The sequence below is a fragment of the Leptosomus discolor genome, chromosome 21, assembly GCF_034619465.1.
Source record: "Leptosomus discolor isolate bLepDis1 chromosome 21, bLepDis1.hap2, whole genome shotgun sequence".
In the NCBI taxonomy this organism is placed as follows: domain Eukaryota; kingdom Metazoa; phylum Chordata; class Aves; order Leptosomiformes; family Leptosomidae; genus Leptosomus; species Leptosomus discolor.
Window position 1 is genome coordinate 5,011,889 of NC_141411.1, and position 23,102 is coordinate 5,034,990.

General features: G+C 58.5%; 2 protein-coding genes across 3 annotated transcripts; both read right to left on the bottom strand.

The window, feature by feature from the left end:
- Positions 1-338: 338 nt before the first annotated feature.
- Positions 339-7,551, bottom strand: TULP1 (TUB like protein 1). Of its 2 annotated transcripts, none has more exons than XM_086476583.1 (14): positions 7,505-7,551; positions 7,001-7,046; positions 5,364-5,481; positions 5,100-5,249; positions 4,346-4,471; positions 3,986-4,099; positions 3,741-3,875; positions 3,452-3,543; positions 3,050-3,223; positions 2,537-2,649; positions 1,926-2,034; positions 1,616-1,714; positions 1,165-1,336; positions 339-472 (listed from the first exon to the last, which is right to left on the bottom strand). In XM_086476583.1, exons 1-14 carry the CDS (start codon positions 7,549-7,551, stop codon positions 339-341), a joined length of 1,629 nt encoding a protein of 542 aa, XP_086332709.1. The 2 variants fall into 2 exon arrangements, with proteins under 2 accessions (XP_086332709.1, XP_086332708.1); XM_086476582.1 differs by having other exon boundaries at positions 5,364-5,499.
- Positions 7,552-10,808: 3,257 nt separating this feature from the next.
- FKBP5 (FKBP prolyl isomerase 5) lies at positions 10,809-22,678 on the bottom strand. The gene is made up of 10 exons (XM_086476592.1): positions 22,559-22,678; positions 21,500-21,644; positions 21,128-21,270; positions 20,169-20,283; positions 15,867-16,023; positions 15,259-15,349; positions 13,957-14,040; positions 13,208-13,393; positions 12,056-12,295; positions 10,809-10,916 (listed from the first exon to the last, which is right to left on the bottom strand). Exons 1-10 carry the CDS (start codon positions 22,661-22,663, stop codon positions 10,809-10,811), a joined length of 1,374 nt encoding a protein of 457 aa, XP_086332718.1. The 5' UTR covers positions 22,664-22,678.
- Between the last annotated feature and the right edge of the window lie 424 nt (positions 22,679-23,102).

A 23,102-nucleotide genomic window follows, 5' to 3' on the forward strand; every position in this document is an offset into this window, starting at 1 on the left:
ATAAAAAAAGGGGATGAGTTTCCAGGATCCGAGTCCAAGAAACGTCTCAAAGGGATGAGATCGGGATCACAGTCAGCCTCATCTGCTAAATATACCCCGGGCTTGACTCTGCCATCTGCCCCAGACCAGCGATCTGTCCCCGGAGAGGGTGGCTGTGGCAGGAGGAGCGTCCCCCAGCGCTCCGCGGGCACCTCGAGCCACGCCACGAGCGGCTGTAACCGGGAGCATTCGCCAGGCAGAAGGTGGAAACGGAGGGAACGGAGCAGGACGGGGATGCAGGAGCATCCAGCAGGCGCCGGCACGCAGCCCCGGCGGTGCCGGCAGCCCCGGCGCGGGCGCTACTCGCAGGCCAGCTTCCCGTCGAAGCTGGAGAGGGCGATGGCGAAGGCCTGCACGGCGCAGAGCGGGTAGTTGTAGTCCATGGTGAAGGCGTCGTCCGCCACGCGCCCGAACTGCATCACGATGTAGTCGGCTGCGGGAGAGAGGGCGAGCACCTGGGGTGTCACCCACGCCCCCACCCCGCCCTTTTCCCCAGGGGACCCACCATCCCGCAGCACCCGTTGCCAAAAACATTCCCAGCACAGGATCGCGGCACCCTTTGGTGCCCCCAGCACAGCCCCCCAAGGGACAGGGACCCCACTGACACCCCCACCCCCCCCAAGGGACCGCTGCTACCGGAGGGCGGGTGACAGGAAATCTGTAAAAATAACCAGGGGCCCCCGGGAGGTTTTTTCTGTCCCGTAACCCAACACCCCGGAGGCCGAGGGCTTCTGACTGCGCCGGACAGGTGACAACGGCCACGTCCGGCCGCTCGCGCGGGGACAGAGCCACTGCCACCCCCGAGGCACGAGGCACCCCGGGGTGAGCGCGTGGGCGACGCGGGGTGCGTGCTGGGGGTGATGCTCTGGGCTGAGTGGGATGGCTGTACTGGGACGATGCCGGGGGTTTCTCAGCACCCCACAAGGTTTGTCCTTGGCCTCGTCTGCCTGTGCGGTGCCACACGCCCCGTCCGGCTTCATCCCAGCTCCGTAAAGGCAGGCGGGACCCCAATGCAGCCATGCACCAGAAAAACTAAACCTCAGCAGAAAAAAGGAGGTGCTGGCGCCAGCCGATGGCAGCGCTCCCCCACCATCACCCCCCCGGCCCGGTCCCTTCCCGACTTACGGTCGCTGCCGTGCACGATCTGGAAGTTTTTGACGGAGGCGTGGGTGACCCGGCCGTGGAAGTTGAGGACGTAGGACTGGGTCTCATCGTTCCACACCGGTGCCTTGTTGTGCAGCTCGATCACGTTGTCCATGTTTCTGTTCTGCCACCGCATCAGGAGGCCGTCGTTATCCTGGGGAGGGCAAGAGGGGGGAAGAGCGGAGTTGGGGTGACCCCACCCAGAGCCCTGCTGCTTCCCATGGTGTGCCCAGGGGGATGCTCTGTAGCAGCACCCAACTGGGAGATGGGAGCGAGCATGGAGAAAAAAAAAAATACAGAGACCACCTCTCCTGCCTCCCAGGGACGTGCCTTGAATTTTGGCCTTTCCATGCCCCAAAATGGATAAAATACAAGGTGAACCCCAGCAAATCCAGCCCCCAAGGAGTTTCTCCCAGTCTGGCCCCTGACTTACATTTCGGGGCCGGATGGGCACCCTCTCGTTGTCGGCGTTCATCCCGGGGATGATGACCGTCATCTTCCGGGGGCCTTTGAACCCTAAAACGTTGGTCTCCTACAAGAGAAACCCCATCCCTAAACCCAGCAGCCGCCGCGGGCTGCAGCCTCTCGCCCGTGGCTGAGCGAGGGCTCGGGGACAGATCCAGCCCATCCCGCACCTCTGCAACCCCCGGGGCAGCAGCTCAGCGAAGGGGTGCAGGTCGGGACCCCCTTGCCACCTGCCCCGGGGGTCCCGGGGGGGGGGGATTCCCCACGCCACTGCTTACGTAGACCACGGCCGAGAGCTCCTGCCGCACGTTGGACCAGTCGGCGTTGGCCCGGTCGGGGTTCGTGCCGTTGTTGAACACCGTGAACTTCGTACCCATCAGGTTGGATCTGCGGCCGAGGATGGGAGGTGGCCACGGCTGGTGCCACCAAGTCCCCCCCAAATCCCCCTGTCCCCCCCGGCTCCAGGCACAGCCCCAGCTTTGCTCCAGCTGCAAAAGCCGCAGGCAGCCCCCCGGCCAACGCCATCCTCCCCACCCTTTAGTTCAGGGCCCCCTTAAATTAGGGTGTTCCAGGGTGCTACCGCCACGGGGACCCCTCAGCATTGCTGTGTGGCTGCCGGCGGTGCAACGGGCCGGGACTTGCCGGGCTCACCAGGCGCCGTTTCTAGCCGTGACCTGTCTGCCGGGAGGAACCAGACGAGCCTGTTTTCCCCTCCCGGCCCCCCGACACTCCTCAGGTCAGACCCGCCAGCGGGGAACGCCGAATTTAGACCCCTGCCTGACCCAGCCATTGCTCGGGGCAGTCAGCAACCCATGGAGCGGGGTGCTACAGGTGTGGGGTGCTGCAGGAATGGGGTGCCACCGAAACGGGGTGCCACCTCTGCTCCTACCTCAGCTTCCCGATGAAGTTCTCTCCCCCCCGCGACAGGTCGGTGGGGTCGATGGAGATGAGGTAGTTGGAGGTTTTGCTCTTCTTACGCTTCCTCCCGGCGAGGAGGAATACCTGGGAGGGCGGTGGGACGGCGTGGGGACAGGTCATTGTCGTTGCCATCGCCATCCCCGGCTCTCCGCCCCGCCGTGCCTTCTGCCCAAGGCTTGGCCCAACGGGTCACTGCCACGACCTTGCACGAGTCGTGAAGACGACCCCCAAAATCCCGGCTGGGCCAAGGGGCAGGAGGGGCTGAGCCCAGCGCAGCTTTAGCGCGGCTCTCCTGCTCATCATCCCGGGTACCACCGACATGGGGCATTTCCCAAGAGGAACTGCAGGGGAGGGGAGCATCCCCACCCAGGAACCGCCACCATGGTGGGATGCAGGCGGGCATTCCCCCAAACCCCTGAGGGTGCTCCCTGGGGTGGGTGCAGAGCCCCAGGGGTCTCCACATCCCCCCCCACCCCCAGCTCACCTTCTTATCGTTGTCCAAGTGGAGGTAATAGGTGGGGTAAAGCCCCCGGTCCATCCCCTTCTTGTCCCGTGTCACCCGGCACTTGATGGTCACTCCCTGCGGTGCCGGCCGCAGCACAAACTCCTCCAGGTTGTCCACCTCGATGACGGGCGACGGGGGCCTCTCCTCCTTCGGCTGCAACGAGAGGGGATGGTGACCCCAAAGCCAAACCTGCCAAAAGCTCCCCTCCTTTCCCAGCTAGTTGCTCCTTGCTCCCGATCTCTCCCCCCCCGCCCCGGCCTGTGGCTCTGCAGCTGGTGGCTTTGGTCTCCCTTTGGTCTCCCTGGGGGATGCTCCAACCCAACCCTCCTGCTGCCCCGACCCTGAGGGGATCCCTATGGCTCTGAGGGGGATTTTTTGTACCTTCTTTGATTTCTTCCCTTTCCCCTTCTTGTTGGAGTTTTTCTGTGGGGTCTCCGGACTCTCCTCCTCGCTCTCGGCCACTTTGGGAGGAGCTGCAGGCAGGAACAGGCAGGGGCACAGGGGTGGGGGAAGAGCCTCACTCCACAAAACCCCAAAACTGAGCTCGGCATAGACCCACGTCAACACCATTGATCTTAACTCCACTCTCCATGACCAGGCTCACCCGCACCCCCACAACCCCCTCCAGCACCCACCGCCCTCCATCGCATGACCAGTGCTGGGCTCTCACCTTTCTTTTTGGTCTTCTTCTCCTTGGGGGGGTCCCCACCCGTCTGGAAGAGGGACGCCGGGTTTTTCTTCTTCTCCGACCTGATGGGTTTGGTGCTGGAGTCGGAATCATCCTCCTCATCGCTGCCAGTGGCGGCTGCGGGGGGACACGGGGGACACCGTCACGCAGCACCGGGTGCTGATGGCTTGGGGTGATGCTGTGGGGCGGTGGGACTGGCTGCCACCCCCCACCCACCCACCCCATACCTTTCTTCTTGCTTTTCTTCTCCTTCTTCTCCCCGTTCACCTGGAACACGGACATAGGCTCCTTCTTGGTGCTCTTGGCAGATTTGGCTTTGCCTTCAGGGTCGCTCTTGTCTCCTGGCAGGACAGAGGAGCCGATGAGCGGCCGGATAGGGGGACAGGGACAGGAGGGGACGTGGGGACAGGGAGGTGGTAGGGTAGGGGCAGCGGGGAGGGTTGAACTGGGGGGAGATTGCACGGGGAGGGGACGATTGCCCTGCAGCCCACTGGGACAGCGATGGGGATGGGACGCGGGTGGCATCCCAGCAAGGACAGATGCGAGTGGCAACAGAGCGGGGCTCAAGCCATCCCCTGGTCACCCACCCTTCGGCTTCAGCTTCTTCTCCCGGCTCTCGCCTGAAAGGGGCAGCTTCTTCTTGAGTTTTTTTGGTGGGTCTTTATTCTCCACCTCCTCTTCCTCCTCCTCATCCTCCGAGTCCTCGTCCGGCTCTGCCCAGAGGTGACACCGTGGCATCAGCAGCGCCACGACCTCTCGCATCGGGGACCCGCAGTCTCATCGTTTGAGGGGGGGGACACACACCTCCCTGGGCAGCGCCGGGCGGCGTGGGCACCCGTCGCACCGCGGGCAGGGGGCTGGGGCCGTGGGTGCCCGGCTCAACCGCGGTGGCCAGTGGCACGTTGGACGTGGCCAGGGCCGGTCACAGCGTGCGAAGTCACATCGCCATCTGGCGGCTGCAGCCCCGGGCTGCCGAGTTGGGGGGGGGGGGTGACGGGACGAGCCCCATCTTTTTGCCCACCCCACCTTTTCGCTCCAGAAAGATGCCCGAGGAGCTGGTGGCACCAGTCAGCCACCGACTGCCACATTCCCAGGGACTCTGTGTGTCGTGTGTCCCCCCCCTAACGCCATGCACGCAGGTCCCCTGCCACCTCCCCTTTCCTCCCGGGGGCTCAGATGGGGTTTGGCCAAAAAAAGACACCCCCCAGGGACATGTAGAGCCCCTCAGACACCAGCAGCATCGATGGCACCGGCGGGACGCGGTGCATGGGGACATGAGGTGCCACCAGCGGGTGCCCGCAGAGGGGTGGGTGCTGCCCCCCCCCCCCCCCACACACACACCTTGCTGCTTCTTGGGGGCCTTGGCCACACGGGAGCGGGGAGCCGGGCTCTCCTTCTTCTTCCGAGGCTCCTTCGTGAATTTGGGGTAGGGGTCCTTGTCGCTGTCCTCCTCCCTCTTCTCCTCCTTCTTCTTCCTCAGCTTCTTCACCCCTGCGTGGTTCAAGAGATGCCCGCGATGGAGAGCACTGTGGGTGCAGGAGGTGGCCATGGGGGGGACCAGCGTGTCCCCCCATTTCCATGGGAGCTGGGGGGGGGGTGTCTTACCCTGTGCTGAGGCACGGGGCTCCTCCGCAGCCCCCGCCTCGCCCAGCTTCTTCACCCGCAGCCTCCGGGGCTTGGCCTCGGGCTCCGGCACAGGCTCCTGCCGCTTCTTCTTCAGCTTCTGCCCCCGCGGACGATGCTGCAGAGATGGTGCTGGCCTTAAACCCCTGCAACCCCTGCTCCTCCAGCACCAGATCCCTTTCCAAACCACCGCCAGGATTTTCCCCGTGGGAATAGGGACCCACTTCGGGGATGGGGACACGCTCGCACCTTCGAAGAGTGACTTACCGTGGGGCAGTCCCCCAGGGAAGGCAGAGGGAGGAAAAGAGAAAGGGCTGTTAGCAGACAGACGGGAGAGCATCAGTGCTAGGACAGGCAGCCATGTGCCAGCCTCAGGGATGAGGGATGTGATGCTGGCACTGCCCTGACACCATGGACCGTGCTGGCACGGAGGGACAAGCCACGCTGGGCCATAGGGACCCCGGCCAAGAGCCACCCTGGGCACCAGCTCATCTCCCAGCAGGCATCCCGGGGGACATGAGCTGGGACAGGGGACATGGGGACGGGCAGGCAGCCTGGCTCCACACCTCCATCTCCTCTCGCCCCCGCAAAGGGCTCCCGTCGAAGGCAAGGGGCTGTGGGGCTGTGCTGGGATGGAGGTCAGCAGGAGCGGGGAAGTGGGGGGATTAGGCACAGCACACCTAATCCCGGTTAGCTGGGGCTATAAATAACCCCGATTTACCAAATACGGAACATGTGGGACAGCACTTGGCTCCGGACAGGAGATATTTGGGGAGCTGGTGTCCGCTCGGGGCCCTCAGAAAGTGATTTAAGCAAATCCAGTTGCACCAAGGCACCCACCATCTGACAAAGCACCTTCCCCCTCACAGAGGTTTCGTCCCTCCCAGATGTCCCACCACAGTGGGTGAATGTGTTTTGCAAGAGGGAAAATCCAGCCAGGTCCCAGCAGGATCCCAGCGCTGTGGATTTGGGTGGGGGGAAGCCAAGGGTCCCACGGCAGAGCTGGGAACCGGCTGGTTTCTTCCATGTCATCAGCTCACACCGAAAAGCTCCTTCGCATCCTTTAATCCCTTAAGCAGCTGGGGGGGAGGACGGCCACTCGCTTCATTACTTAACGAAGCCCTTTGAGGAGGGGCCGCTGATTAAATCAGGTGGTCGATTAAATTGCTGCCGAGACCCCTCTGAGGCCAAGTGGCACCCAAGGGCTTTGCCAAAATATGGTGAGGGGGGTCTGGCCTTCGGGGTCACGGCCTGGGGAAAGTGAGTCATGGCTGACAGCTTAACTGATAGGCTTAATTAAAGTGCTAATTAGGAACTGAGAGCCCACCTCAGGCGGTGCTTCGAAGTGATGGAGAGGAGGTTTGGAAGGATGCACAAAGGAGCAAGAGGGAGTGGTGGGATTTCCACTACCTACCTGCTCTGGAGGGGGCGTCCCCAAAAGCTCATGTCCCCCCAGGGCTGCAGCACCCCGAGGGAGCAGCCCGTCCAGCCCCAAGCCGGTCTCAGTGTGGGACTGGGGTTTGGGGGTCTCCGGTGTCCCCAGCCCTTGGGGACAGCCTGCAGCAGGGGACAGTGGCACAGGGGCCGGGGTGGGGGTGGGGTGAGGATTTTTTTCTCACCTGCTTGGGCTTGGACTGCTGGGGGCTCCCCGGCTCCTCGCTGGGGCTGTGGGGCACAGAAAGCAAAGGGGTGAGGGCTTTCAGCCCTCTGCAGTTCCTGGGGGGGTCTGAGACCCTCTGGCTGAGCACCACTGCCATTTTGGGATGGGGAGTGAAAGGTCAGCCTTTCGTTTGGCTCCAGAAGCAGCTCCCCCCCCCCATCTCAACTGGGTCAAGCTCCGTCGACAGCATCCAGCCCAGGATGGCTCTGCCATGGCCAAGGGTGACAGCAATGAGGTTAATTTGAGGATCCCACCTCCCCCAACAAATGCTTTTCTTCTCTGTAAGCCAACGAGCATCATCGCACTGACCCCCGGAGCAAAACCACCATGATAAACCAGCTCGTTACATTGCAATTAAACTGAAAACGGGAGGAAAAAAAAGCACTGGAGGAGATGGGAGCCCAGTGGGGACACCCAGCACGTAGCCCACCCCAGGGGTCACGTCCTGCCCGCCGGCACTCACCTGTCGGCGGCCCAGACCTCGCGCAGGATCTCCGTCTGCAGCGGCATGGCTCCCAGCCCGGCGTCGAGCGGGAGGGCTCCCTCCACCCTGCCCTGCCCTCCTTCCCCCCTCCCCAGCACCAGCCGCTGACCCCCCGGCACTGCAGCCCCTACCAGCCCCGGGCTGGATCCATGGGCTCAGCCACGGCCGCAACGCTCCGAGCGGCCTCACGCATCGGCTCAGCCGCCTCCGTGAGCCCCTGCGGCAGGAGGAGGAGGAGGAGGAGGAGGAAGAAGAGCAGGAGAAGGAGATGATTAACTTTTTATTTCTCCTGAAACTCGGTAATAGGATTTCAGGGGCTGCCGGCCAGGCCCGCTGGGAGAGCAGCTGGCAGGGTGGTAATCCCAGGAAAAGGGAGCCCCGCGGGAGCGCAGGGGGGCACAGGGGGTCAGTTGGACCCCGGGTGCCTTTTGGGGGTGCAGGGTTCCCCTACACCGGGTGGGATCCCCAGCACAGCAGGGCCACTCACTTCAGCCTGGCGCGGGCAGAGGGATGCTGCCCGACCTCATTTAGGATTACTCTTCCTGAATGTGCCTTTTTCCACCTGAAAATGTCTTCTCGGTGGCAGAAAAGCAGGATTTTGGGGCTGTTTTGTGTGAGTGGTGCAGGGGGAGCCCATGCAGGGGAAAGGCAGCATCCCCAGCTCCGGGCGATGCTGAGGGCTTCCCTACGGACCACCGCTCTGCTCCGACCCTCGTCCCACGTCCCCAGGTCCCTGCGGGTGACGGGATTCACACCCTGCCCACCGCAGCTCTCGCTCTCGACACCACCAAAGGTTTCGCTGCTCATATTCCCCGCCGAAGGCTGCCCATGGACTCTCTCCTGTTGCAAAACCAGATGAGCCCAGTGCCCCCAGTGACCCCACCGGACCTCCAGCCTTGCCCAGCCCACCACAGGCACCCCAAAACCCCCCACCGCCCCACTCCCCACCCGCTGCCCGGTGCCACTAGGGGGCATTTGGACACCGCGCACCCGGCGCTCACCAGCAGCGCGAAGGTTTCGACGCCTTCGGTACAAAATCCTCCCAGTTTGCCTTTAAATCCCTCAACAGCATCTCATCACCTGCCCGAGTTTAATTTCTCTTCCAAGGGGGAAAAAAAAGCACCAAAGAGAAATAAGCCAAAAATCTGCTTAAAAATAGGGGGAAAGCCCCAAAACTGCAAAGCAAGTTGGTGGGTTTTTTTTCTGCGGAGGGTTGTTCCCCATGGAAAACGCGGCTTGGGCTCCCACAAGGGACTTTCCTGCCCTGCCTGCAAGAACAACAACAAAAAAAAGACAATTCTTTGCAGAGCACCTGGGTCCCGCAGCACCCACAGCGATGCTCTGCTGGCTATGAGAGGTCCTGGGGGTGGTGTAAAACCGGAGACCTGGATGAGCGGCCGCACGGCCACCGTGGCCGGGAACAGCTGCTGCAGGTGGGAAAAGAGACATTGAGGAATGGTGCTTTAGGTACCACCTGATGGACCGGAGAGGAGGAATTTTAACCACATCTGGTTTATCCAGGTACCACCCGATGGACCAGAGAGGAAGAATTTTAACCAAATCTGGTTTATCCTCCCAGGATTGCGGGGGGGGGGGGGGGGGGAGAGAGGGACGGGCAGACCCCACTCTCTGCTCCCTCCACACCCTCAGCCAAGGGGTACAAATGCCTCCGCCACCCACCCAGGTGCCCCCTGGGGAGCCCCCTCCCAAAGATACACAGTCAGGGGAAAAAAAAATAAATAAAAGCATCAGGATAAACAACCCCCGGGCTGGAAAAACAGCTGAGACCCCCATGTAGCATCCCTCAGCCAGGCTGGGCCTTCCCCAGCTCTCCAGGGAAGGATGGCACCAATAAAGAGGGGCAGGATCAGTCCTTGGGGACACCAAAAATTCCTTAACGACCCCCTTGCTGGAGCTGGGGCATCTCCACCCAGGGGAGAGCACACCCATCCTCCCCCCAGCCACCCGCTGTGCTGAGCAGGATCCAGAGAAAAAGCACTTTTTCCTTTTTTTTCGGTCGTTCAGTTGTTTATTTTCAGACTCCGAAAGGGGTAGTACAAAGAACAGACAGGAAAAATAACAACCGGAAAGCTCTTCTCACATGGTAGTGACTGTGTCCCTTTAGGATGGAGGGGGACGATGGCCGAGGTGGCAGCAGCATCCGTGCGGGGACACGAAGAGCCCCACGCACGCCCGGGGCCCCCCTCGCCAGGGCAGCAAGCGCCGCAGGAAAGCTGCTCACTGACGAGCTGTAAGCCCACGGTACCAGCTCAGCCCCCGTCACTCGCTTTCCAAACCACAACATGTCAAACCTGCTCTTTTATCCCCCCCCCACCCCCCCTCCATGGACCCCAAATAAGCAACAAAGCTCCCACTCAAAGACGGGAGCTGAGGGGTGGGGTGCAGGCTGCGATTGTGCACCTGCGAGGAGCGGAGCTGGACAGGGGGCTTTTGCTCTCCAAGGAAATAAAACCCACCTTCTTTCACAAGATAACCCCCCCCAAACCAGTGCTTTAACGGCGAATTACCCCCCTGCACCGAGGGGCTGCAGCGGAGGCGATGAACGTCCTCACCCTCACGCCTGGCCCTGCAGCGCAAGAACTCACCAGGAGGAAAAAAAGAAAACTCTTTTCCCCCCCCAAAACGCAGCGAGCACCCACGGGTGAGGAACCTGCCGGGTGCTCCGCAGCGCTGAGGTCCCCGTGAGCCAGCCCTGGGCTCCCGCAGCCCGCCGTGCCCGTGCTGGCGGCGTTCCCCTCCACGCTCGGGGCTGGCAGAGGCACCGCGGCAGCCGGCGCTGGCACCAGCGCGGGGCAGCACCGTCGTGGGCCGGACACAACCGGAGGCAGCACGGCAGCGTACAAGGAGCGTCTCCCACATCCCAACTCAGCTCGGAGGAGCCAGGATGCTGCGCCGACAGCCGACACGAAGCCAAGGGAGCCGGGACGAGCTGTCTACGGAAACCTCCCAAGAGCCAAGAGTTTCAATTTTTATTTATTTTTGTTTTTTGTTTTTTTTTCTCTTTCTCTCCGTTTAAAAGCTATTTGTTCCACGTGCGGTGGTCCCACGGCGTCCCGCCGCTCCCGCTCTGCCCCTGAGCACACCCAGGGCGGTGGGACGGGGTTTCTTTTTCTTTGCAAGGCGCTTTTTTTTTTTTTGCTTCCACGATCACACAAACTGTAACAAGCTTTACAAGAAAACACTGGCGAGTCCCGAGGTCTGGCAGCAACCTTTTTTCTGCGTGGGCCGAGGGCAGGAGGCTCTCCCTTCCCCTCCTCCTCCGTCATACGTGTCCTTCAGCCTCTTCATGCTCAGCACTGGGAGTTTTCGGTCCCTTTTCACAAGCTGCTTTCTCCGCTGCTTTCTCCGCGCCGGTTTTGCTAGCGGCTTCCTGCAGAACAGCAAATAAAGCAGACGGAGTTGGAGACAGGAGAAGGAAGCAGCCGGCAGGTGACAGCAAAGCAGGATTTGGGCTCTTTGGGCAGAATTCCCCCCTCCCCGCGGCTCCCCGCTGCCTATCGACCACCACAGCTCACGCCACAGGCTCCTGTTTTCCTGGCTCAGCAGCTGGTGGAGGTTAAACCCCATCGGCTCAGCGAGCTCTTGGGGAAGGTATGGGATCCCCTGGGAACGGTGGGACCCACCTCAACGGGAGCAGGGCGCTGACAGAGAGCGAGCCTGGATGGATGGATGGATGGATGGATGCAGGGGCACAGAGGAGAGGGACCAGGAGTGGAGATAGGGGACCGAGCCACAGGTGCAGCCCAGACACCCAGCCACGGGCGCAGGCGAGGAGCTCCAAGGGCCGGTGACGCCTCGCTCCTGCTCCAGCCGCGACTCCCCCATCGCCGCCGGCTGCGCGAGCCAACAGACCGCGGTGCCAGCAGCCGGCCGGGGCGGCTCCGCTCCCGGCCCCAAGGGGGTTACTCCAGCACGCTGCTCCCCAGGGTCTGCACCCATCGCTGATTCCACAGCCTCAACCTCCAGGCACCGGTTCAGAAGAGCTGATACTAAAAATGACCCGCGCAGACGGCTTGCAAAGCTGCGTCCTCTCCCGTTACAGGACAGCGGGTTTTGTTCAGAGGAATTTTGGATGGGAGCCTGTTAGGAGACAGCGATCTCTCCGTACGAGCAGAGGAGTAGGCTATTGCCTTACAGCTTCAGGAAATCCATACTATCATGTCTCAAAATACCCTTGGCCTTGCCAGAGATGGGATGACATTTAATTTTACCGGCGACCAGGAGGTCATCAACAGTCACTAGCTGGGAACGGTAAAATGAAGTACAAATGCCAACCCTGCGAGCAGCCCTCGGGAGCTCGCACTGCAAATGCTTTTACTGATGACTGAGCATCTGACAGCAGCCTCTGCGTAAGAGAGACCAAGAAATAAACCACCGCAGCAGGCTCTATCCCTCCATCCTCAACCTGATCTGTAATTTCCTTCATGTTAACCCATCCCTTCTCATCGCAAACCTGCCGAGCATCCTTCAGCCCGACCTGCTAGGTGGCCAAAACCAGACAACACGCACCTTTGCATCCCTCTCCGCAAACTTTGTGAACATGTTGGCGTAGATCCTCCGGTCCCGCTCGTTGTGCTCCTTCGTCTTCTTCTGACAGACGGAGATTTGGGATTTCGCTGCTTTGTTCTGTGGATTCACTTCCAGCACTTTTTGAAAGTCACACTTTGCCAGCTCAAACTCGTTCATCAATAACCTGGCCTCGCCCCTCCGGTACAAGCCCTTCTCGTTGTCCTGGTCCAGTCCTAGTGCCTGGAAACACACAGGTCGCCGTTAGCAACTTGGGGATCCCCCAAAGACCCCCTTACAGTCAAAGCCTCATTAAATCTGCCGAAATTAGGAGAGGGTGGCTTCAAGTCTCCAGAGCACTTGCATCTTGCTCAACAAAACATTAACATCGTTTAGTTATTTCTCCCTGCTTAAAATCCCCCTGAGAGTGGCGGAGTTGGTGGGAGACAAACCCACAGACAAGAAATCAGGTGTAAAGGCTAAACCTGAGCCCAGAGGAGCACGGGGAGCTCGGAGGCAAGGCAGGGTAGGGATTAAACGTGCTTTTGTCACCCTGCTTTAGCAATGACATTATTTTCCTTTAGTAAAAGCCACACGTGCATCTCAGAGACTATTTACCTTTCAGATTAAGGCGACTAGCTTCACTATCTTCCCCATAGGCAAGATGTTTAAATTTAAGCCTTTTCTAAAAGAATTAATAGTTTCCTGACAAAGACAAGGTTGCAGCTCTTTTAGGGACCGGCAAAGCCCCATCCTGCCCCTCAACGGACTTGGAGACCTGCTGCAGCGCCGGCGCAGACCGGCTCCATCGCACCCAGCTCAGCACCCAACGCCCAGACCCAGCCTGGGCAGACCCAAAGAGGGGCCTGAGGCTGCCGGTCCACACAGCATCCATTCACGTGGATCCGGCTTTGGAAGAAAAGCTGTTGTAAGCGCAGGCCCAGGGGGATTCTGAACCCCAAAAAGCACTTTTGCCCCTGCAGTCTCCGAGCACGCAGCCTCCGCAGAGAGCCCGAGGTGCAGAAGGGATGCCACCATCCCACTGCCGCTTGGAAATGGCTTCTTACACGGTAAGAAATCCGAAAAACCCCGAACTCCCACTGAAAACACGCAAGAGGAGAGGATGCTCCAGCCCTCGGGCTCGTGCGGCGCTACCTTATCGCAGCACTCGACGGCTTTGGCGTACTCTCGCAGCTTCAGGTAGCACATGGCCAGGTTGAGGAAGGCAGCCAGGAGGAAGGAGTCGGAGGCTTTTGACTCTTTTTCGGACAAGCCGTACTCCATTTCCAGCCAGGACACGATCTTCCCATACTGAATCACTGCCTGCAGGTATTTGCCTTCCTGGGATGGAGCAAAGAAGAAGAGGCTAGAGGGACCCGCGCCGACAACGCTCGGTCTGCTCCCGAAACAGCCTGCAAACAGGTCAGGAGTTTAACGCAGCGTGTTAAACACACACAGGAGGGAAGGGGGATGCCGAAGAGCTACAGACACACTGGGGCCTGGCTGGAGCTGCTGGTGAGCAGCCCCTGGGAAAAGCCAAGTCGGAGCTGGCGGTCGTCCTCTGGGCAGAGCAGAGGAGCATCAGGATGCCCCAGCCCGGGAGGGGGAACTGCAAAGCCCCTCGGCATCAGCCCTGGCCACATCCACCCCTGGGAAGAGTCCGATCTGCCGTCTCGCCCCGCGGGGAGCGCACGAGGGGAAGGCAATGACTTTAAGAAAAGGAGGGGGTGTCTCAGGGAGCGAGAAAAAGGCAGAGGAAGGGCAGGACTCGCCTGGCCCAGCACCGTTTGGGGGGGGACACAGCTTCTCCAACACTGACAACTGCCAAGCCACGTCTCTGACGGCCACCTCGAATTTATTTCCAGCTCCCACGCTCCGCCTCCGCCAGCCCCAAGTTTACAAACCTTGAAGTACATCGTGCCTTTCTCCTTGACGATGGCAGCCTGCTCCAGCTTCTCCTTGGTGTCCATCTCCCACGACTCCTTGGCCTGCAAAGAAACGCTCGGAGCGATCCCAGCGGAGCACGGCGACCCCCCGCAGCGGCAGGACCCCGCGGCTTTCTGGGACTGCTCGTTAAGGAGCGGGGCTCGTCAGGGCAGGGTGACAGAGGGCGGATCTGGCAGCTGGTTTAATTTGAGGGGCTGGGGACGAGGAGACACCCAGAGCACACGTGGGGGTGCAGACCTGGAGCCCTTTACAACAGAGAACCCCCCAGGTTTGGGACTTCACCCTGAGCAAGGTGGTTTGTCCACCGCAACCCCACAGGAGGAAAAACCCTGACAAAAAAAAAACCCAAAAAGAGGAGGGTGGGGAGAGATCCCCCAGCAGAGAGGGGATGTGGTGGGTCTCGTTCCCAGCTCCAGCCAGGTGATGGGGACACCCCCCCCCACCCTGCAGCCAGGGATGAGGCACAGCAGTACCCGCCCCATCCCGTGGGCACCTCCTGCACCCCATCCCCAGCCTCCCCGCAGGCACAGCCGGCTCGGTGTGCCAGCCCAGCTCCTCGGGGCCAGCTGGCTGGACACAGCAATTTTTATCTGTGCAGCCCAAGGGAAAAGCGAAAAAGCAAAAAGGGAAAAGGCGAAAAAGCAAAAAGGGAAAAGGCGAAAAAGGAAAAAGCGAAAAAGTAAAAAGCGAAAAGGCGAAAAAGTAAAAAGGGAAAAGGCGAAAAAGTAAAAAGGGAAAAGGCGAAAAAGGAAAAAGGGAAAAGGCGAAAAGGCGAAAAAGGCGAAAAGGCGAAAAAGGCGAAAAGGCGGAAAAGGCGAAAAGGCGGAAAAGGCGAAAAAGGGAAAAGGCGAAAAAGGGAAAAGGCGAAAAAGGGAAAAGGCGAAAAAGGGAAAAGGCGAAAAAGGGAAAAGGCGAAAAAGCGAAAAAGTAAAAAGGGAAAAGGCGAAAAAGTAAAAAGGGAAAAAGCCAAAAAATAAAAAGGGAAAAACCAAATAAAAAGAAAAAAAAGAAAAGAAAAAAAGAAAAGACCATACAAAAGGAACAAGGCTAGGAATAAATAAGAGAACCAGCCTTGGACCCCAGCCAGAAGAATAAAACAAACCAACAGAGAAGAACAAGTCAAGAACACAGAGATCCTGGGTGACGTAGCCACTCCAGCAGGGGCCGGGCTGCGGCCACGCCAGGGACAAAGGGCGGCCGCGGCACAGGGCCCGGCGTTCCCGTAACCTGGGGAGGGACCAGCACGCTCCTGCCCTCACCTTTTCAAAGCTTTTCAGCGTGACCTCGTACACCAGCTCCGCGTTCGCCTGGATGCCGTATTTCGGCTTCCCCGCCTCGCCAAAGCCGTACCTGGAAGGGCAGAAAGGAGCCGTCAGGGGAGGGGCTGGAAGTCGCCATTTGGGCAGCGTTTGGCCCTAAAAACAGACCCAGGTCACTCATTCTGGTTTCGCACCCAGCTCCGTGCCTGCAGCTTTCTAACATTGTGGGGCCAGGGTGAAATATTCTCCCCGAGCAAAGATACCTGACAACACACAATGCATCGTGTACTGGAAACCAGCCTCTCCCGCTGCTTCAAATCCATCTTTTTATACACGTTCCTCTCCGGTGCAAGGACACAGCTCCCTGATTTCCAGGGAGACATTTTCCTTTCAGCCACACGACTCGGAGAAAACCCTTTTACCTGATTTTTTTAAAACATCTCAAGATTCCTGCCCACAGGCCACCGGTGACTCCTGCCACCCCTGCGGGCATGGCTAACCCGAGGCTCTCCCAGAAAGTCCGCTTTTTGGGATCACTGTCTTCCACGAGTGCTAAAACGACCTCGGGTGCTGGCAGCTGACAGCATCCCCGTGGGGCTGCTCCTTACCGTGGCCCGAGGTAGAGGATGCAGTGCTCTCCCCTCTGCATCTTCTCCAGGGCTTTGTCGATGCCGATGGGGATGTCGTGGTCCTCCCCTTCGCCCACGACGAACTTCACGTCTTTGCAGTCGAACCTGGTGCCGCCGCAGAACCCCTCCAGGTGAACTGCAGGGGGGCGAGAGGGGACAGGGCAGGATCGCACCTAGAGCCACCCAAACCAAGGCAAGGCGGGCTCCGAAGAAAGCATCTTAGAAAGTCTCTTATAAAGCCCATCTCCCAAAATCCAGCTCCGGAAGGGGGAATACACGGGGCTGGGGGCAGCCAAGGAGCCCCCGGTGAGCAGAGAGGGATGGGGAGGGCTTGGAAACATTGCTGAAAAGCAAGACAGGCCTATCTCCTCTAACCAAGGACCAGACAACAGATAAACATCATGACTAATATGTTCCCCTCGTACTCAACTGCACGAGTCAAGCCTTACTGGAACTGGATATTGCTCCTGGCACGCCGCCACGCAGAGTTTATCATGGCGATTACAAATCTTCTATACAGCGCTATATCGCCTTGCCTTCTACCTCAAAAACAAGGCTATGTTCTCCTGCCTCTAAGTACTCAAAGTACAAGATAAACATTATTTTATTTCTTTTTTTTTTTTTTTTTTTTTTTAATCTTCAACCAATAACTGTGCTGTTCCAGCCCCAGACGCTGGCAGAAGCGAAGCCGGAGCGGACACTGGGTACCTGGCACGTTCACCACCTGGTACTCCTGGCTGGGTTTCCACGGCAAGATTATTCTTTATTTATTCGATCCAGAAGACGTTGCGGGCTTTGGGGACAGTTTTATGTTCTTTGCACTCTGCTTGCAGGGTACAAAGCATACACGTGTGGGCAGGTATAAAGGAAAAGCAATTTCGTAAGGCGCTCCAACGTACCGTTAAAAAAAAAAAAGCCAAAACTAACAAAAAAAGCTTTTAAGAGAGAAAATTCATGGTAAGCACCACGACTCTGCTTATGGACTTTGCAGCCTCGAAGGACACGAGTTTTACCTTCGCTTGCTGCAGAGCAGAGGAGAGATTGCCCGTGCAAGTGCTGCTGAAGCGGGGAGAGGAGGGATGCGTGGAAAGAAAACAGCCCTCGAGGCCGGGGGATGCTCTCAGAGCCCCTCCAGCACCGCCCGGAGCCACAGGATGGGACCTGAGCCACTGCGGGGCACCGAGCATCTCGTCCTGGGAGGCAGGAGGCGAGTGCAAGCAGACACAGTGCTGGACACAGCCGAGAGGGTCTGGGCTCCCCAGGGGAGAGCCGCAGCCTGAAGGAAACCTGCCCGTCTGCCCCCGGGACACTTCCCTGCCCCGGGACCCATGGAAAGTTCCTGGGAGGAGACGCAGGGACTGAGCCTGCAGGCAGACCCCCACTCCCAGGGCCGTACCACAGCCCGAGGATGCTCTCTGGGGACGGGACACCAAGCTCTGTCTCGTCACCCCCCTCCTGCCACCAAAGCCAGAGCAAGCTCGTGTGCTTGCCAGCACCCCGGGACTCATCCTGCATCCATCCCTGGCAGGCAGTGACCAGGAGGCTCAGGCTGGAGTGTGCCCCCCCCCCAGCTCAGGATGAGGACAAAAGGCAAACCCAGCTCCTGCAGAGCCGACCTCTGCTTTTGCACTACCCAAAACCAAGCTGGCCATTTTCTTAGGCATCGGAAAGTGGAAAATTCAGCCTAAAATACAGGTAACCCCGCAACCCCACAGCCATCTCCCTGCGTGTTCTCAGTGAGTACAGATCCACAATCCCCCATCCCAAAAGCTGCTGCTCTCCCAGGTCCCTTGTCCCCAGCAGGATGCAGCAGCGACGGGAAGATCCCGCTTTAAAACAGGATGCACAGGAGGATGCTGCAATCCTTCCTTTCGAGGATAGTTTTTCTCTATTTTAATTGCACACAAAATACACCAAGGCAAAGGGGGGGAAAATCTCCACTCGGGTTTCCAGGAGCGGGTCAGCTGGCTGCAGTTGCTCTTGGATTACAGGGAAAAAAAAAGCCACCGAAGGAACATCACTCCGCTTGCAGCTCTGACTTATTGTTCTCTCGGTGCCTGCAGCGATTTTGTTTTTGAAGAGCTGAGAACAGAGTGTACCGAGTGCGGCTGGCACACGAACTTGATGTGCTGACAGCAATTTGTACTCAGATTAAAAACGGAGGAGGAGGAGGGGTGGGGGGGGGGGGAAAGGTTGTAACAAAAGCTGCAATGCCAGATTTCGACTGCAGCCCGGGTTTTAGGGACCGGAACTGCAAAATTAGGGTCTGTAAAACTTAAAAACCTATAAAAACGCTTTCACAACTCCAGCCTGGAGATGCTTGCTCCTGGAAGCGTGATTTCTTCCAGACTAATTTGAGCCACAACGCACCTCCCAAACACACGGCTGAGATAAACCTTCGCCGCGCCCCTGGGTCACAGCCTTGCCCCAGGCTGGGCTCCCACACCGGCCCCAGCACAGCGCCCACCATAAATAGCACTGCATTTGTTAAAAAACAAAACAAAACAACACATTTCTGCCCAAAATGCAAGGCTGCCTGGTGCTGCTTCTCCTTGTCCTCTCTCATGGGGATGTATTTAAGGGTCTCTGGCCCCTGGATTTAGAGGTCCAAATGAATTAAGGGCCACACGAGCTGCGAATGGAGCAGCTGGCACGGCAGCCCGGCGGGATCAGCGCAGCATTCTGGATCTCTGCCCTGGCAGGGCACCCATCTCCGCGATTCTGCCCACGTGCGTGCTCCTCCTTACAGCGTTTGCTCCAGCGGCCACATCCATTTGAAGGAGGTAAAGCAGGGATAATGGGCTGTGCAGCATCAGGCGCACGAGGAGCCTTGATATTTGGCTCCTTATGTCCTTTCAGAGAGAGGATTCCTGGCTGGTGCCCCCCGCCTCCCTGTGTCAGCCCCCTCCTGAGCCATTAAAGCATCAGCACGTTCCAGAAAACCTCGAGCTGCAAAGGGAACAACCACAGAGGGAGCAGGGCTCTCCCTGTCCTCCGCACTGCGCACGGTGCTGCCTCTGAAGTGCTCAGACCCGATCGAAATAAAGAGGAATGCTGGATCTGTGAGGATTTCAATTATATTTAGTGTTTTAGTTTAATCTTTGGGGTAGCAGAGCCGGCTTGAAGCTCGGCTTGCGGCTGGTTCCCAGCTAGGATGCTCACCACAGGAGAGGCAGACAGTCGAATCTGAGTCAAAACCTCATTTTTCCTTAAAAGAAAGCCTTGTTAAAACCACCAGTCAGTTAAGGCGGCGAGCTTTATGAGCCATCACAGCTCAGATCCAATTTCTCCTTCACTAAAGGGAGTTAATCTTTGTGTACGAGAGCTCTGCAAGAGAGAAAAGAAAGTAAATGCCTTCCGTACGGAGCGAGCTCTGTGTCTGTGGCCGAGTGGGTCTTGGGAAAGGAAAAATAAAACAAAATAAGCCTGGCTTCCCTGTACAGCCCCACGGAATTTCTGCTCCAGAAACAGGAGCGGAACAGGGAAAGCCCGACAGGACCCGTGCTCCTCATCCTCCCTTATCAGCTGAGACCACCCTGGCCTCAGCAAACCCCTTGCATTAATTTCCTCCCACCCCCACCAGCAGCAGCCCTCTGGCCGCAGGGGAAGGCAAAGAAAAGGCTCCATTCTGCAAGAGATGCGATCAAACCCACGATCAACAAGGAGGCCAAAGCAGCGGCTGAGCGCCTGCCTTGGTACCCGAAAAGCCACCGCGGGGGGACATCCCAGCCACCAACGCTTTTGAGGCAAGGCAGAGCTGGGGTTTTCGGCAGCCGGCGCATCCCAGAGCGGCTTGGCCGCTGCGCTGGATGGAAAAGGGAGGGGGAAGATGGCAGAGCCTTGAAACCCCGGGAGGGGTTTGCTCCCTCCATCCTGCCCCCGGACGCTGGCTGAGCAGCTCCAGGGCTCGCAGGGATGTTTGTCAACGCAGCTAAGAAACCAGAGCTCATATTCGAGGGGTCGCTCCTTCCATCGCCTGGCTGCTCCCGCGGCTTGAGGTTTTCCAGTCAGCCCTCCCGGCCAGCAGCTCTGGCACAGCCACCGCCAGGGCCGTGCCAGGGAGAGCTCGGAGGAGCATCCGCGGGCGGGCAGTGACCCGCTGCTCTCCCAGCCCCTCTCCATCCCAGCCAGCCTCCGGATGGATGGAACTGCATCCCAGCGCGATGTACAGCCACCTACAAGCTATATAGTGCCAGAAGCTCCTTGCTAGGGAGAAGAAAGCAGGGCTGCTCTGGGACAGGCTCACCCCTCCAGCCCCTCCCGGGAGCAAGCGGCACTCACTTTCCACCGTAGCACCTTCGTTAGGGTTGGAGTAACCTTCTCCCTTCCTCTTGATCCTCCGGATTATCCCTCCATCCTCAAACAAGTCCTCGCCTTTGAAGTCAAGCAGCTCGACCTAAAAAATAAAACAATAAAGAAAAGGTGGGCAGAGCTCGGGGAGGGGGCGAAGGAGAAGAGAAAAACAACAGAAAAGCCACAAAGCAGTGGTTCATCCTCCAGCTCGAGAGCCAAGCGAGCTAATTCTCCATTCAGCTGACGAGCAGAAGTTGCCCATAAAAGCCAGCTCCAAGCCACAGCATAATACACCCGATTTATTAGAAATTGGGACACATCCAGTACCTGAAGCATAACACAAAGTACCAGTAAAAATAAGTTTATTAAACCTCTAAGGGTACAACATGGCCAGTGCTGGAAGATGCTGTTAAAGCTGCCCAGGACCAGCACGGACAGGAGTTTCCCCTTCGTTTTCCGACAGGACCATGGCTTAGTCCCCACTTGACTTGGAAGGATTAAGCCTTAATTTAGGACAGACCCATTCCTCCCGCCTCACCGCCTTGTCCCGACGAGCCCTGCCCAGCGAGCGCACCGTGCCAAAACCCTGGCTTTCCTACCGCCCCACGGCGCTCATCGGTTTTTAGCACCCAGAGGCATTTCCCAGCCGCTTTCTCCTTCCCATGTGCATTTTTAAACTGGGAATCTGCCCACTCCCCACCCCCCGGCACTGGGGCTCTCCCCAGCCAGAGTTTCAGTCCCAGCCTCCCAGCTCAGACACACATTTCTGAGAAAGCCCTGGCAGCGGTTCCTGGAGCAGAGGGACACGTTTCAGGAATCCAAGCTGGTTTTTTTTTTGTTGGGTGGTTTGGTTTGTTGGGTTTTTTTTTTTCATTTCTGAGCTGGTTGGCAAGGCAGAAAGGGAGCGAGCGAGCTCATCCACGCGCCGGCTCGCCAGCACTACTTGCCTCGAAAAAGAGGGTAGCATTGGAGGGGATTTTGGGGACACTGCCAGCAGAGCCGTATGCGTACTCAGGTTTGCAGAGCAAGTAGCAGATCTCTCCCTTCTTCATGGTAGCCACCCCGATGTCCCATGCCTTGATTACCTGACCTAGGAGAGAGGCGGACGTTAGGCAGAAGGGAGCAACACGGCAGCCCAGACGCTGCGAAAAGGGCACCACCCCCCCAAAAAAAAAGCACCCTCAGAAGTCACTTAAGGCAGGGCTGACACTGTCCTCCTGCCCTGCAGCTGGGTCCTGCTCCCCCAGGATCATCCCACGCCCCCCTAGGATCATCCCACCCTCAAGCATCCCCACACACAGACCCCCGGCCCGGCTCACCCTTGCCCAGGCTGAAGACAAAGGGCTCGTTCCGATCGCGGCTGGAGTCGAATTTTTTCCCGTTGGCCAGTTTGCCTTTGTAGTGGACATAAACCTTGTCCCCGATCATGGGGGACTCATCTTCGCTCCCGGGTCGTTTAATGATCTGAGAGAGAGAAACCACCCATGAGAAGGGAGGCCATGGGACAGCTAAGGATGTGTATGGAGAGAGAGAGATAAACACACACAGAGTTTTATATAGATATAAAATTATATACACACACACGCATATACACCCCAGCGCTGCTCTAAACCGAAGGAAGGCTCAGGGGGAGCCTTTCAATTTGTCCTTCCATCAGCCCCTAAACATAAATCCCACAGCAACGGAGCAGGATGGGGCTGGGAGCAGAGACCTGCCCGCACTCTGCAGAGGTGTCTGGATAAACACCGCGGTTCGAAACCTGAAGCGAATGCAATCACACTCGCTTTCTGCCCGTACACATTTTACTCACAGGGGTGTGTCATTTCACTACTCGCTTCTTGTCAACACTTCTTTTTTTTTTTTTTTTTTTTCCTCCTCTTTTTGAATGCTACAGCCTGGAACAAGCAGTTCTCGAGCTGAGGATGGAGCAGGGGAGGATGCTATTCTTAGAGGAAAGGTCCTATTCAACTGGAGAAGAGCAAACGCTGGGGAGCAGAACTATCCAGAAACGGCCCTGAATATGAAAAAGGGGTTGTGGAGCAGCCTCGATGACCTCAGTAATGTGCTCTTTCTAATGTCTGTGAGTCACACACAAAAATGCGTTGTGGATTTACAGCTAATAATCTGATGAGCAACACAATAGCAGCAAAATTCATTGAGCAGCCCAAATCCACCAAACGCCACTCCATCCTTCTTTATTCCAAGTGATACTCATCTCCTTCGCCTTTCAAACAGTAAAAAAAAAACCAAAACCCAACCAACCCGTCCTACAGCCCCGGCAGTACTCCATGACCCCAACGGCTGGGGATGCAGCCCACCGACGTGACCGCGCACCCCAAAATGCAGGAAGGCAGGACCCTCCTGGCAGCCCCCCTCACCTTCAGGACCCCTCGGTCTCGAGCCGGCGTGATGTCCTCCCCGCGCTCGGCGAGAGCCGCCGCCTGCACCTCCCCTTCGCTCTTGGTGGCCTCATCAGTGGTCATGGTCTCCTTGCATAAGCCCTGGACCTGGGGGGACATGGCACGCGCCCCGTCAGGACCACAGGAGGTGGCGTAAGAGGAAAGGGTTAAAGAAAACAAGGAGCTCTCTGCTGCGGGGCCAGGACAGGAAGCTTTGAGCACATCTCAAGTGTGCAGAGCGGAAAATCCCTTCCCAGGGGCCACCCAAGCTCCGCTGAACCACAGGGCGCAGGAAGCCCCGATGTGCAACGCCAGCCGTCCTCGCCGCCCGGGGACAGGGGACAGCCCCGCAGCTCCGTCTGGCCGCAGCGATGGGGATGCTCACAGAGGTCCCCACCCTTCATCTTCAGCCTCCCCAGGTCAGCATCGCACCCCTGGGAGGTGGCGCTGCCCCAGGAGGCTCCCCCAGCAAGAGTTTTACCCAAAAAAGCACCAGCAGGTAACACAGGTGCCAGCCGATGGG